Source organism: Microcebus murinus, chromosome 1, assembly GCF_040939455.1.
Source record: "Microcebus murinus isolate Inina chromosome 1, M.murinus_Inina_mat1.0, whole genome shotgun sequence".
NCBI classification, from domain to species: Eukaryota; Metazoa; Chordata; class Mammalia; order Primates; family Cheirogaleidae; genus Microcebus; species Microcebus murinus.
The window spans coordinates 7,759,995-7,776,131 of record NC_134104.1 but is presented as its reverse complement, the minus strand read 5'-3'; the positions used below and the strand labels follow the sequence as shown (position 1 = coordinate 7,776,131).

The 16,137-nt window shown below is 35.3% G+C and overlaps 1 protein-coding gene across 1 annotated transcript in view; it reads left to right on the top strand.

Annotated features, from left to right (window-relative positions):
* TTC3 (tetratricopeptide repeat domain 3) overlaps positions 1-16,137 on the top strand; it is a 120,293-nt gene that overhangs the window by 81,217 nt on the left and 22,939 nt on the right. Inside the window, exons 32-35 of the mRNA XM_076000257.1 lie at positions 1,823-1,987; positions 7,496-8,558; positions 9,510-9,575; positions 13,948-14,097. Coding sequence (XP_075856372.1) covers positions 1,823-1,987; positions 7,496-8,558; positions 9,510-9,575; positions 13,948-14,097 — 1,444 coding nt within the window. The remainder of the gene's footprint in view (positions 1-1,822; positions 1,988-7,495; positions 8,559-9,509; positions 9,576-13,947; positions 14,098-16,137) is intronic.

Below are 16,137 nucleotides of genomic sequence, written 5' to 3'. Positions count from 1 at the left end.
CTGACAAGTCGATGTAATCTATATTGATTGGATTTATAGCATGGCTTGTAGGCATTAAGAATTCATTAAGGACCAGGCAGGGTGGCTCATGCCTATAATCCAAGCACTCTGGGAGGCTGAGGTGGGAGGATCACTTGAGACCGGCCTGGGCAACATAGCAAGACCTTGTCTCTACAAAAAAATGTTTTTAAAATAGCCAGTTGCAGTGTCATGTGCCTGGCAAGCACCTGTAGTCCCAGCTACTTGGGAGGTTGGAGCGGGAGGATCCCTTAAGCCCAGGAGTTGAGGCTGCAGTGAGTTATGATTGTGTCACTGCACTCCAGCCTGGGTGACAGAATGAGATCCTATCTCTTAAAAGAAAAAAAAATTTAAGCTGTGTTAAAGTCACAAGACTGATGACATTCATTCGATAAATATATATTGAGAACCTACTATGTGTGAGGTATTGTGAGAAGATCCTAGAAAAATGTCTGGAAAATATTCTTTAAAATATTTAATTAAGAGAGTGTCTTATTGATAATTACTAGCATTTTTGTTATAACAAAAGAGAGGAAGATGTTTTGGAAACACCATATGAGGTTATGATTTATCTAACCTTATATGTTGATAATTTTAATGGCATCTGGTTGTTAAAACTGAGTTTTCAAGAAACAGTAAATACACATAAGATATAAAACTAGTGAATAGCAATAACCTTTTTATTTCGTATTCTTTTATGGACCAAAAACCCACAAAATGTTTTTTTTTTCACATGAAATTTGTACATTTTCATGGATTCTTTAAGTGGAGGAATTGTTTTAAGTTAAAATAATAAGAGACTTAGTACTTTTAGGCTATTGTAACAATGTATCATAAATGGAGTGGCTTACAAACAGCAGAAAATTATTTTTCACAGTTCTAGAAGCTGGGAAGTCCAAGATCAAGGCTCTGGCAAACTTTTGGAGTGTGGCGAGGGCCCACTTTTTGGTTGATAGATGGCACCTGCTAGCTGTGTCCTCCCATGGTGAAAAGGAAGAGGCAGTTCTCTGGGCCCTCTTTTATAAGGGCATTAAAACCATCCATGAAGGCAGAGCCTAATCACCTCCCATAGGTTCCACGTCCTATCACCATCATATTGCTGTTTAAGTTTCAACATGTGAATTTTGAGGGACACATACATTCAGACCATAACATAGTGTTTACTGAGATTAACACTTATGTACCAGGCATTTTTCTAAGGGCTTTACATATACAAACTCACTTAATCCATTCATCCAGCCTAGGAGATAAGTACTAGGATTATGTTCATTATAAAGATTAGGAAACTAAGGACAGTGTAGTTGAGTGACTTGTCTAAGAACACAAAGCTTATAAATAGCAGAGTCGGTTTAAATCATGCCCACATGATTTTAGAGCCCATACTCAAACTACTATATCTTTTTAGAATGCTAAAATCTTAAACTCATTTTTAAAAAAATCTTTTTATTAGTACTTTTTAGCAATCTCAGTCTCACTTATTAGCAGTTATAATAAAAATCTTCATTTGCCTCTTAGCCCTTTAACAAGTTATAATAATACAATGTTGATTATTTAAAAAGGTGAAGTTTTAACAAATTTGTTCCTTGTAGCAAGACTGACTAGTTAATTGAAAGTGCTTACTCAGAATGTCAGATATAATATTTTTTAACTATAACTATGGAAGGGTAGCTTTTCTGCATTAAGTAAAGCTGAGTAACATTTTACTGTCGCCATATCTATTTCTGCTAGCCATTCTTATGGTTAAATAATAAGGCAAAAGTTTATTAACAAAATTAACTGGTTTCTTGGGTATTTTTTAAATCAGCAGGCGAAATTCAGATTCTGCAGGCCCATTTGCAGTGCCTGATCATCTTCGGCAAGACGTGGAAGAGTTTGAAGCTCTCTATGACCAGCACAGTAACGAATATGTTGTCCGCAATAAGAAGTTGTGGGACATTAACCCAAAACAAAAATGTTCAACTCTATATGAGTAAGTAGATTAAAATTCCTACAGTTGTTATTGTATACTGAAGCTGCCAATTAAAGATCAGAAGTTGTTTACTTTGTATTTTTTATATTTATTAAAGGGCTCATTTATTGGTTCTCATCCTCCCGGGAAGAACATTTTTAAAGATTTTGTCAGATATTACACAAAATTAATTGAGGATTATTAATTATTTAGAGTCCTAATGATTATTGGTTTTGTCAGTTTGAGCTGCTAATGTAGATACTTTTTACTTCTAAAACTGTTCTAGTATTTCCTGATGGCACTGATAGTTTCCAGCCATAATCTTTTTATCACAAATTCTAAGGTATTCATTTAACAAATAATAATTTGATCTCATTGTCCTTATGTTGTTGGTTACAATTTTGGCATCTCATAATTCCATTGACAAGTTAGGTAGCTTGGTGAAGTATTATCCTATTATTGGGAAAAGGATATTAGGGTGCTATTATTAATTCTGCTTGGATAGTAGTTGTTTAACTGGGATGATAGTATAGTTGTAAAACCCTACATCCCTGTGTTATATTAGAGACTCAACTTCCTGACATTGATCTAATGAAAGAGAAACATATTTTTCTTTTTAAGTAACTCTGAGTGTGAATTACTTTTGGATTGAAAATGTGAATGTGAAATTTAACAAATTGAATTTAAGTAGGGTGGATAAAACAAAGAATGAAGGAAAATCTAGGAAACAGCTTACCATTTTGAGTTTGGCATTAATAAATAGCGCATGAGGTCTTCCTTAAGAAAAGAAATTCAGGTCTAAGATCTGTAATAGAAGATTAATTTAAAAGCTAACTCTTCTGAAAATCCTGTCACTCATCCACAATATAGTCATTTCTTCTACTTCCCTCAGTTATATTATTCCTATATAGTCTTGTTATATGCTCTTAGGTCCCTCTTCATAGTTTTTCTTTAGAGTTCACTTGCTGAGCAAATCATATTTGCAGAAACTGCATGACAACATGGAAACAGCTGCAAAATTATTCTACTATTTCTTTCTTTTCTTTTCTTTTTTTTTTTTTTTTTTTTGAGATGGAGTCTCACTTTGTTGCCCAGGCTAGAGTGAATGCCGTGGTGTCAGCCTGACTCACAGCAACCTCAGACTCCTGGGCTCAAGCAATCCTACTGCCTCAGCCTCCTGAGTAGCTGGGACTACAGGCATGCGCCACCATGCTCGGCTAATTTTTTCTATATATATATTAGCTGGCCAATTAATTTATTTCTATTTATAGTAGAGACGGGATCCCGCTCTTGCTCAGGCTGGTTTTGAACTCCTGACCTCGAGCATTCCACCCGCCTCAGCCTCCCAGAGTGCTAGGATTACAGGTGTGAGCCACCACACCCGGCCTACTATTTCTTAAAATATGCTAGAATTTGCTTCAAGCATGCCAAACTGAACCTGAAGTGTGTAGTTTTCAGTAGCTTTTCTCTCTTTTTTTTTTTTTTAGGTTTCTCTAACTTTTATTTGTTAAACATTTTTTTATTATTTCAGCATATTATGGGGGTACAAATGTTAAGGTTATGTATATTGCCCATGTCCCCCCTCCCCCATCGAGCCAGAGCCTCAAGCGTGACCATACCCCAAACGTTGCACATCTCACTCATTATGTTTGTATATACCCATCCCCTCCCCCCTCCCACCTGCCCGACACCCGATAAATGTTATTACCATGTGTCCACTTGGGTGTTGATCCGTTAATACCAACTTGCTGGTGAGTACATGTGGTGCTTGTTTTTTCATTCTTGAGATACTTCACTTAGTAGAATGGGTTCCAGCTCCATCCAGGAAAATATAAGAGGTGCTATATCACCATTGTTTCTTAGAGCTGAATAGTCCTCCATGGTATACGTATACCACATTTTATTAATCCACTCATGTATTGATGGGCATGTGGGTTGTTTCCACACCTTTGCGATTGTGAACTGTGCTGCTTGTCTCTTAAAGATTTTATTGCCATTATAAGCAATTTTATGAGGGGAATAAATAGATTGATTTGCTTTTATTTTGAGAGAAAATTTTTCTCTTATAATAGAAAACCAAGAAAGTACAGCATATTACATTTCAAAATATAATTCTTTGAATTTTCAAGAGTAAAAACATGGTAGCTTAAGAATGATGATTTTTTTTATTGGCCAGTCAATGAAAGAAATGAAAATGAAACTATTGCATATGAAAAAAATATAGGATAGAAAAATATTGGACAAGGAGTCAAGAATACTGGGATAACTGCAATGAATTAACCTTTTCTTGACCTTAGTATTTCACCTTAAAATAGGGAATTGGACTAACTTATTTTTAATGGCTCCTTCTAGGTCTAATATTTTAGGATTTAGATAATTGAATCAAATTATTCTGCATTTAATTTTTCTTAACATCACTGTAGTGGTATTAGTCGGTCAAGATTTATTGACCACATAAGATTAGGCACTATTGCAGATTCCAGAAAAAGTAGAAGGTGTAGTCCTGTCATGCAGCCTGCAACATAGCAAGAGAGCTAAGATGATCACTGGAAGGATTACAGAATATTGCAAATAAAAATGACATTCCAAAATAAGAATCATGGGCATGTAGAAAACAGCGATTTTCAAAGGGGCATTCCTAGTTAGTAGGATGAGAGTACTTTTTGAAATGTTTTTTCTATTCCTGTCCTTTCTCCTATGCTGACAGTGACATGCACTGGTGTTCTAAAAGTTTATTTGTGACTGTTAAGACACAAATGGTCATCATCAAATTATGAAAATGTTATAATACATATAGAAATATGTACACATAACAGCTGTTAATATCTCTGGTGTAATTAGCTTTATTTTTTTTTTATTCCTGTTATGTACAATGTGCTCAATTTTTTGCCTCTGGTTCTTAAGTATAGGAATACAAGCCCTATTAGAGTCTAAGACTTTGAAGGGGCCAGATGAGAGAGGAGATTAATTTCATAATTGGGCCAAAACTGAAATGATCATGTAAGCCTCACCATCTTTGTTGTGTCTAGCATCTTTTGTTATAGCCTTAGAGTCTTTCGTATTTACTAAACAGCCACACCAGCACCAGGGTTCAGTGTTGATGGGCTGATTCTAACCCCTGTATAACACTAGATTATGAAGAAATCGTGTTTATGCTATTTTGGATCCAGTGTTTATCTGACTGAGTCTATTCTCAATGCATAGATGAGTCTAAATATAGAGTTAAAGTTCATTTTGTGTTGCATTTCAAGTAATAGTAGCTATAAAAATATAATTCACAGTATGGTTACAGTACCATTTCTCTTTGGGCTAGGAACTTTTGTTGAGTTAAATTTTATTCTGCTTGAACATATGAAAAATTTGTTGCTACTTAAGCCAGTGGACAAAAATGTGGAGGTTCTAATTCTTTGAAAAAAACTTCTTTCTGATTTCAAAAGTAATAGTATAAATTATTGTGGGAATTTTAAAAAAATTTTTTAAGCTTAAAGGAAAAATGAAAATTATGAATAATTCTGCCACTCAGATATAACCACAGTTAACATTTGCTGTGTATTCTTTTAGACTTAAAATGTATATGTATAAAAACATTTTTTTAAATTTGCAAACTATGATTTTACTACATACTCAATCTTGTTTTTGCCTTTTTCACCTAAAAATGCATGATATTTCTTCATTTCCTTAAGTATTCTTCAGGAACATGATTTTTACTAGCTGCTTAATAATCATCACCTATATCTGCATTGTCATTTGTATTGCTAATCCCTCTTGTGGTTGATACGTTGGTGCTGAATCACTGAGAACAGTTTCCTTTCATGTGTTCTCTGTTCTTTAGTTATCACATTTCAGATTTAAGTATTTTAATCCAGGTAGAAAAGCTTTATTTTTCAGTGATACTATTTAATATCCATATGGAGAACAAAACTATACAGTCCAACAAATGCTTTACTTTTTTAAAAAAGCAAATACGCATACACCATTCATCAGTTATTCTGCTATTGCCTAATGGCAGCTTAACAGTGACTGGAAAGGGGGCTCTCTTTGGACAGGTGTTAGAGGCCGATGCTATTTACACTGATCAGCCAAAACCTCAACAAAGATTTCTGTTCCTGAGACTACAGTGCTTTTTTCTTTTTACCTGACTCTCATTTGGAGTCTTCTGCTTTTAGAAATTTCTCTATAAAAATGAAGTTTGTTGGGAATTTTAAAGCAAGGCCATATTTTACCTTACCTTGAAAAACAACATGTATATGGGGGAGTTTGAATTGTAAGGATTATTCTAAGAGAAAAATATTCATTGTAAAGCACATTAAAGGAGATTTTGGAGTGGCTTTTAAGTATTTAGAGTAGCAATGCTAACAAAGAGAAGTGGTATTTGGTTTTTATCAGAGTAGGGGTTCAAATAGAGGTTAATCATTTCTAAGTGTCCTGTGCATTCACCTGCACAAAAAAGTATTTCCTCTTGATTCAGAGAAGTGCTGTATTTATCCTCCTTCTAAATAAGCTATCCTTTTTGTTAACATTACTTTACTAAGAAAGCCCCTTTGGAGGCGGCTTCTAAGTGGGTACCTGGTGTGACTTATGCAAGTTATTGCCTCTGTACAAAGAGAATACAGAATTCAGTTGGAAGAAGACCTCCTTGAGTCTGATGCAATAGTGGGAAAAGGAAATGGACTGAGAACTGGAATGAACAAACTCAGTTTGCAACTAGAGTCAGACTAAGGGGCCATTACTGTGAAGCTGGGGCTTGGATTATATCGGTTTATTGGTGAGACATGGTTAATTTCAGTCCCTCTGAATCATTGAACATTCCTATACAGAAAAAATTTAATAGATCTACTGTTTGCAAATTTAAATAGAATTTTTTTTTAAGATTTGATTTCCTTGGCATTTTTTTTTTTTTTTTTGAGACAGAGCCTCACTCTGTTGCCTGGGCTAGAGTGCTGTGGCGTCAGCCTACCTCACAGCAACCTCAAACTCCTGGGCTCAGGGGATCCTCCTGCGCATGTGCCACTATGCCTGGCTAAATTTTTATATATATATCTTTAGTTGTCCAGCTAATTTCTTTCTATTTTTAGTAGAGAAACGGGGTCTTGTTCTTGCTCAGACTGGTCTCGAACTCCTGAGCTCAAACAATCCACCCGCCTTGGCCTCCCAGAGTGGTAGGATTACAGGCATGAGCCACCACTCCCAGCCTCCTTGGCATTCTTGTTACTTTTCCTGAATAAATTTTGTTGCTTGCTTTTAAATAGATTATGTAATTGGAATTTATAAAATAATTTTTTATTCCCTTTTGCTTTTTCTCAAAAAAAAAAAAAGAGGCAAAGGTTTATTTTCTAGGGGGTAGACAAAATTTTGTTTATAGTATTATTCATTGCAGTTAACCTTATGTTTCTTGTTGGGGAAGAGTTGAGATCAGTGGGAAGTTAACAGTAGTATTTTGCTTTGGGAGAATAATCATTTTTTTTTTCCAGTTAAACATTTGCAATTACCTCATTATACTAACTCATGTAAATGTAAATTTTTTCCAAGTTACTTTTCTCAGTTGTTGGAGGAACACGGTCCTTTGGATATGAGTAACAAGATGTTCTCTGAAGAATATGAATTTTTCCCAGAAGAAACACGACAGATACTAGAAAAAGCAGGAGGTTTAAAATCTTTTCTCCTGGGATGTCCTCGTTTTGTTGTGATTGACAACTGTATTGCATTGAAGAAAGTTGCATCACGGCTCAAGAAAAAAAGGAAGAAGAAAAACATTAAAACCAAAGTAGAAGAAATTTCAAAAACAGGAGAATATTTACGAGCTAAACTACCACTGAATCCAGCTGCTAGGGAATTTAAACCAGATGTAAAGTCCAACCCAGTGTCTGATTTATCTTCAGCATCAGCTTCTGAAGATGTGCAGCCCAAACCTCCACCTGCTAATTCTCCCAAACCAGCTTGTGAAGATATGAAGCCCAAACTGGTAGCCGATGATTCTTCTACACCAGTTTTTGAGGATGGGAAAGCCAAAGAAGTCCCTGCTAATTCTCCCAAACCAGTCTCTGAGGATGCAAATCACAAGCTCGTTTCTTCTGATTCTGTTACAATAGTTACTGAGGATGTGAAACTAACCTACTGGACTCAATCCCATTTGGTCACAGGATTCTGTACATACGTTCCTTTTCAGAGATTTGATATCACCCAGACAACTCCAACGTACATAAACGTGTTACCAAGTTTGCCCCAGTACGCCAGCCTATATGCACCTTTGGCCAATATTTCTTCTGAGTATCAGCTGCAAAGATCAATACCAGTGGTGGCATCTTTTGTAGCCGATGACAGAGCAGATAACAACGCTGCTGCATATATTGAGGGTCATTTGAGTCCTGAGAATGCCACTGGCGACCAGATTGCTTCTGGAACGCAGATCCCTGAGGGCTCTTTGGGAACATCTGTAAAGTCATCGTGCAGCACAGGTGATGCTGAAACAGTCCTGAGTGAGTCTGACATAAATGATGGGCACTGTGGAAATTCTGACAACAAATGTGAAGTAAATCTGGAAAGTACCAATGCAGTAACAAATATTCCACATACACAGATGGTTGCTGTGCAGGTAAGACTTAATAGAAAAAGTCTCCTTCGTGCTGAAGTTAAATTTTCATTTATATTGCCATTATATTTACTAAAATCCTTAAAATTGATTGACTTTATAATGGTTCCTGAAGCTTTTGCCTGAAAATATTTTTAAAATATGAACCTTTTTGTGAGGTGTGACAGATAATCTTGTCAGAGTGAGTTTGAGTCCAATATGTAATACCCTTCTTACCTACTCAAAGTCTACGTAAGTTGAGAAGCAAGATAAAGGAGTCAGCAGATGGAGCCATACCATCACTTTAATAATTAATAAAGGTACAGAAGGAGGATGTGGCTATTTCTGTAGAATAGTATATGTGCTAACAGTGAAGCCCTCGTCACCCTGCCTTACCTACCAATTACGGGAGGGTAAGGCTAGGAGGCCCTCTTGGCTTGGGGTGCCTACACCATAGGAGTTACTGCATGGAGGAGGAAGGGAAAATGTGCTGGCAGCTCTGCAGAGAGAATGAGAGTCTGGGCTCCACATGCCCAGCTTCTCCTGCCAGACCAGAGGAGGAATGAGGGTGTTAAAAAGAGATAACCAGACAGAGAGAAACAAGAGGAATGTGTGTGAAGAGTTCTTTCCTAACAAGCACAAGAATAAATTGAGGTTGTTCTATAGTTGCCTTTAATAGGGTTTGAATTCATTAGATCCTTATTAAATTGCTTCACTCCTCATTATGTTCTTTATTTTCATGGAAGCTTTGAAAAAAATGTTAAGAGTAATGAACCAAAATCATTTTCAGTTATATTAATTCTAAATAACTTTCCTAATATAAATATTTATAGAAAGCATGGAATATAACCTAAATTGGGGGGAGGAAAGTCTGGAAAAAACTAAGAACATTCTTCAAAATGTTATTACATGATAGATTTATTTTACTAGAACAATTGAGATAAATTGAGTTTAAATGTTTGCTTTGCCCCATAGGTTTCTTGGAACATAACATACCAGGAAGTCAATACTGAGCCATATGATCCTTTTGAGGCACAACATGTGAGTCAAATTTTATTAAACTGTTTAAAAGTTTATTCATTAATTTGTTTAGTTGAGATGATGCACTAGAACCATTTTGGAGCCAGCTAATTCCATACACAGTTATCATGGAATAAGTTTGGAACATAACCAAAAAATTGTTTTGTTTTTGTTGAAATTTGAGAAGGGGAGGCAAAGGAAAAGTTAATTTTTCTAGCGTATTTATTTCAAAGTATAATGGCTTTATTGGTTTTAACTGGTATAATGAGCATGTAGTAATTTATAAATAAGTTTATTCATATGAATAACACAGAAAGGTATTATAAATGTCTTTACTGCTATAAGGATGATTCAATTAGAAAATCTATTAATATAATTTACTTTGTTAATATATCATAAGAGAAAAATTATCTGATCGCCTCTATAGTTGCTGAAAAGGTACTGGATAAAATTCAAGTCCCTGTCTTGACCACAACTAGTAAGAAAATGAAAATTAATGATTATTTCTCAACATGCTACTATCTTTCTCTCTTAAGCCAAAAGCTATCATATTTTATTAATGGCAAAACATCACCATTAATACTTATTATTATCCTAGAGATACTGACAAAATTCTATATGAAACAGAAATAAGATGGAAAAGAGAATGTAAACGTTATCATTATTTACAGAGGATAAGATTGTGTGCTGGGAAAATCCAAAGTGATAACTGAAAATCTACACCAAAATGTAAGATAATTTGAAAAGATGATTAGATACAAACTAATACCTTTCCATATACAAACAGTAGCCTGTTAGTATATTAGAAGCAAAAAAACCCAAAAGTTTATGAGAAGAAAATATTCCATCTTCAATAGCAACAAAAAGATAAAATACTTAAATCTATGTAAAGAAACTTTACACATAGCTGCCAAATTTGTGCTGGCAGTTGGCAGGGGGCTTCAGTTACTTGTGTTGTAGACTTCCAGGTAGCACTGCTTGAGTGTCCTCCTGGGGCCTGGTTTTCCCCAAAGTAAGTGATCCAAGGCAGAAGCAGCGATGACTTTTATGACTTGCTTTAGGAAGTCATGCTCCATTATTTCTGCTATGTTCTCTTGGTCACACGGACCAACCCACCAACCCTGATACATGGTAGGAGAGGTCTATACAAGGATGTGAGTATCAAGAGGCAAGGATCTTTAAAGCTATCTTAGAGGCTGGTTACTCCACAGGATTTGTTTGTAACTAGACAAATTGATTTTAAACTTCACATGGAAAAGTGAACAACAGGAATGGCCAGGGAAAAGGAATTATAAAAAAAGGAGTTATATAGCTAGATAGCAAAACACAGTATAAATCTGTATTATCACATACATAGACCATTAAAATAAGAGTCCAATAGAATAGAAGAATATAGAAATTTAAGGTATAATAAAGATGATAAATCATCAGTGAACAAAAGGTAAATTACTAAACACATGGTTTTATGAGAAATAGGTTGTCATCTAGAAAAAATTAATTTGGAGATCTACCTTATTCCTTATACCATAATAAGTTTCAGGCAGATCAAAGATTTAAATATATAAAATGAACCCATAGAAGTACTCTAGAAAAAAAGGGAAAATTTGTTCATAAGATTAATAAACAGCATGGCAAAAAAGTATATTTATATGCATATACACATATATAATGTATATATTAATTTGCATAGCATATATATTTATAATAACTAATACACACGTATGGTATCAAAACATGTGACAAACTAGGACATTATTTGCAGCATAGGACAGAGGGAGAGCTATTAACAATATCCTTAACGTATAAAGTTTCTATAACTCAATAAGGAAAAGAATGAACGACCTATCACAAAATGGGAGTGGATGTGAATAGATAATACACAATAAAAGAAATATAGATGATTTTTAAACATATAAAAATATGCACAACCCCACTTGAAATAAGAAAAGCAGTCATTTACATGTTACTGAAATGTACATGCATATTACTGGGAAAGGCAGTTTGGAATTGATCTGCCCTCATATGTGTTTTGAGACCAGTGAGCAAAGATACTTGTATATTTGTTTCATCTATATTTGTATCAGCAAAACATTTAATATAATCTAAACATCTATCAATAGTAGACTAGTTAAATTATGGTATATCTGTATAATGAAATATGCCATTCTTTAAAAATGAAGTGGTTCTATAATTACTGATATAGAATAAATCACAAGATCAAAGGTACAGTTAAGTAGGAAGAAGTAATGTTAGAACTTTGTGTTTCTTCTATTTGTACAAATATCTTTATAGCTTTTGCTAATTATAAAATTAATATACAGTCTTGAAATTTTTTTAATTGAATAATACTGGAAATTATGAAAGAGGAATTGAAAATCATCTTTCTTGTCACTCATGTTAATATTATGATGTGCAGCTTTCCAGGCCTTATTTAAACATTTACATATAACTAAGCAATATCTTTTAAAAGATGAGATCATGCCATATATGTTGTCTTTAAAATTTGCATTCTGCAATTAATGTATTATGGACTTTTTTCCACATCAGTAAATACAGATTTATAGCATCATTTTAAATGGATGCTTGTTATTCCATTGTACAGATGTATAATAATTTATTTGACTGATTTCTTACTGTTGAACATTTAGATTGTGTCAGCTTCTCATGCTTACAAACAGTGCTGTAGTGAACACTTTTGCCTGTATGTGATGAGTATATACCGAGTAGAGTAATGGGTGTTCTTTTGCCATACTTAGCTTTAAGCCAGGTAGGTTCTGTTGTTTATTTGAGTGGTTTTGACCCTCAAATAAATATTCTATCAGTGATGGGAACATTCACAAATGCTTTCTTAATTTAGCTCTTATTTCAGGACTTTGATGCTAGTCTAGTTGACTGCTGGTTTCTCAACCAGTGAGACTTGCACTTGAATCCCAGCACTTTCCCACTTTCCTAGCTGCTTTCTTCTGGGGCTTTGAGAAGTTGCTTCACATCCCTAAGCCTTGTGCTTTCTTAATTTAGCTCTTATTTCAGGACTTTGATGCTAGTCTAGTTGACTGCTGGTTTCTCAACCAGTGAGACTTGCACTTGAATCCCAGCACTTTCCCACTTTCCTAGCTGCTTTCTTCTGGGGCTTTGAGAAGTTGCTTCACATCCCTAAGCCTTGATTTACTAATTCAATAAAGGAGAAAATAATATATTTTTCACAGAAGTGTGGTGAAATTTAAATGTAATAACATAGACGTGGCATTTAACTTCCTATCTCTGTTGCTGATTTGGGGCATACAGATTAATTCATAATACCAAGTTGCTATTCATCATGATCTGTTTGCTGAACTGAGAATGAATATAGAGGTAACTGAGATCTTAAACCATAAAGTCTTACTTCTGGATCATAGTGCAGTTGACCATTTAATTTATTATGTAAATATGGACTCTATTCACAGTAGTAAACTTTTAGTCTGGGCAGACATAAATTGAGATTCTCCAAGGCAAACTGACATGTATGGTCATCCTACCCATAGTTCACAGTTCTCTAACTGATGATTCACAGAATTTCACATAGTTGGTTCCCTGTCTTTTTATACTTGGAAGATGCTAAAGTGTTGGGGGAAGGTACAGGGGATGTTGAAGGTGGACCAGATTTGGCCTGGGTTAGATTTCCAAAGGCAAAGCCCAGCTGCTACAGGGAGGGCAGTCACCTGTAGCTGGGAGAAGTTGCCAGCATCAAACAGATACTCTTTCAGATAGAAATGTGTGGTTGTTGCCAGGCTTAGCAGTATGAAAGGTTTCAAAAAATACTAACATAATAACATTTTTTGTTCACCACCATTTCATATTTTAGAATGGTCTCTGGTTGCTTTCTTTGTTTAAGTTGGTCCAAGAAACAGATAACTGAAAACAATTCATTGATAATATTTTAACTTGTCTTTTCGAAATAACCAGCAACTATTTATTAATATTTGAAACACTTAAAAGTAGGGCCCAGATTAATATGTCCTGTTCATATCTAAAATATGCATTATATATGTAGCTTTTTAAACCTAATAAATACTTCTTGGTGTTAATTATGAAGAGTGATATTTACCTCAAACTATTGATCTAATACTGAATCTTTCTAAAACAAATATTCAGAGCTATTTATAGTACAGATTGGAAAGTTTTATTATGCATTTCAATAATATGAATGATTATATTTATCAGATAGCTTTGCCAAACAATATTTAGAGGTTTTGAATTCCTGAATTATTGTGACATTTCTCTTGTAAATTTTCACCTGCCTTTTATTCTCCTGTATTTTGAGAGAGTTCAGAACAAGATCATACATAGGCATTTTTAACTATTTTGAATAGATAATTATCTATTTTGAATAGATAATTTCATAATTTACTTTTAGGGAGAAATCACACAGATTGAAAAGGAGTACCAAGTATTACAAGAGCAGCTTAAAGAAGCATGTGAAAATTATGAGCAGATAAAACTTAAAAGCTCAGAAGAGACCAGGGACCTGGAAGAGAAGTTGAAAAGGAACTTAGAAGAAAACAAGGTAATCCTATCTCAAACCTCTGCTTATTTGCATGTGGTGTAGTTAGGAGAATATAACTGGGCATATGGGGCTTCAGTTAGCTAAACGTCTGCATTGTTGGCTAAACAGAGGATTCTTTTACAAAATTACCTGCTTCAAATGTCTCTATGACATATTAAAATGAATTTTTCTTGCAGTGTTTTAGAACCTCTACAAGTTGCTGTATTAGAAAAGGGCTATAAATCTAGGTTTTCATTTATGTATAATTCAGTGTGCTTGGTTAACTAAAACTCTATTTTGTGGTGACTGAATTCTCAGGTAAATTCTCATTTATATTGAGGGGCAGCATAGCTTGAGAGGTTCAGAGCATGCCCCTGGGGACTGGCCAGGTTCAGATCCAGGCTTGGTTTTGTACTAGTTCTAATCTCTGGCAAGCTACTTAACTTTTCTGTGATTTAGTTCCTTATCTGGAAAATTTGGGTGACAATAGCTCCCATTTCAGGGGATTAAATTAATACTTGTGAAGTACTTAAAACTGCCTGGTACATCCTAAGGACTGTCAGTATTGGTTGCCACTGTTATTTATACTGCTACTGTTGCCATCATCTTCCTCTTACTCCTAAGGAAGTATAAGAATAATAGGTGCAGCCTTCACCATATCAGAACTGTGAAGTTACCCAGAGTGTCTTGTCTGACTCTGCTGACCTTGAATTCTGTTAGCTAAGGTGGATCATCAGGCACTCGTAGGCTGGGGGAGGGATACCAATTAGGGGCAAGGCCAGATTGAATTAGTGGGAAAATGGAATTATAGTAGATGTGAGGAAATCATGGTCTGTTTAATTTTAAAAGCTACCATCTTCTGTTCAGAGAGGTAACAAAGGAATATTAATCCATTTAAGAAAGGAAGAATTTGTTCCAGAAGTCTGAATCAGTAGCTGGGATAACATATTAAAATAGAAAAAAATTAGATTAGTGGTAGAACCTTAATTAGGAAAGTTATTTACTGAGATTTACCCAGAAGAAAAGGGGCAGTTTGTAAAGGTAACTGTCATAACATTCCCCAGGACCTCTTCATACTCAGGATGAACCTGGGGAGATTCGAAGGATAAAAAGAATTAGATGGAACTAAGACTTTTTTTCAGTTGCCTGATTTGGAGAAGGAAAATAAAGAACAAAAGTAAAACCCTACATATTAATAGCAGAGTGACATATGGAACACAAGTTTGAATAAGCTACTTAGGAGGTTTAACAAAATAAAATATTTTTATAAACTTTGTATCACCTCAGAAAATTCACTCATAATAAATCCATATGGGAATGCCTATGGCTGCCTATTTGAGTGACGAGGGCAGATTGGGGACATAGTTACTTGGCATTTGGTGAGTGAAGTTTATTTCCGGCAAAGGCTTGCCCAGCTTTATGATTGCTGGCCTGACTGGGTGCTGTATTTGTACAATTCATCAAGGCTCCTTTCTTTGTACAGTTAGTCAAGAAGTATCTAGGAAATAAAGCCCCCTGAGGGGAGGGCTGTGAGAAAGCCACTTATCCGGCTGAGGCTCTGGCTCTTGGGCTTCTTAACAGATTAAGGCTTTGGGGCTGTTGTGTGGCCCTGACCAAGAGTAGTCGGTCTTAAAGGGCTTTTAGCCCCACAACACATTATAGGCCTGCTAGGTGATTAGACTTCCCGTGTAAAATGTGCACCTGTTTCCTACCAGGATAAATTGCCATTCTGAGTTCCTTAGCTTGGCATCCACATGAGAACGCATGAGATTTAGCCATGGTCATTTCTTCATTAATCATGATTGTGCTCAGAGCTTGTGGAGAAATTTTTTTATAGACATAAAAAGAAGTTTGTGTCTTTTAGTGATCTTTCCCTTGGCCTTTGACCGTAAATCACTGAGGTTATGAGTTTTTACCTTTTACTTCAGTTTTTTGATACCACATTTGGATGTAGTTAGAAGATGCATGCCCTCACCCCATTACAGAAAACAGAAGAACTGGCAGTTAATCAGGTCTTGGGGCTCAGGCATTGGCGTCAGACTGCTGGTGCCTAACCCCAGC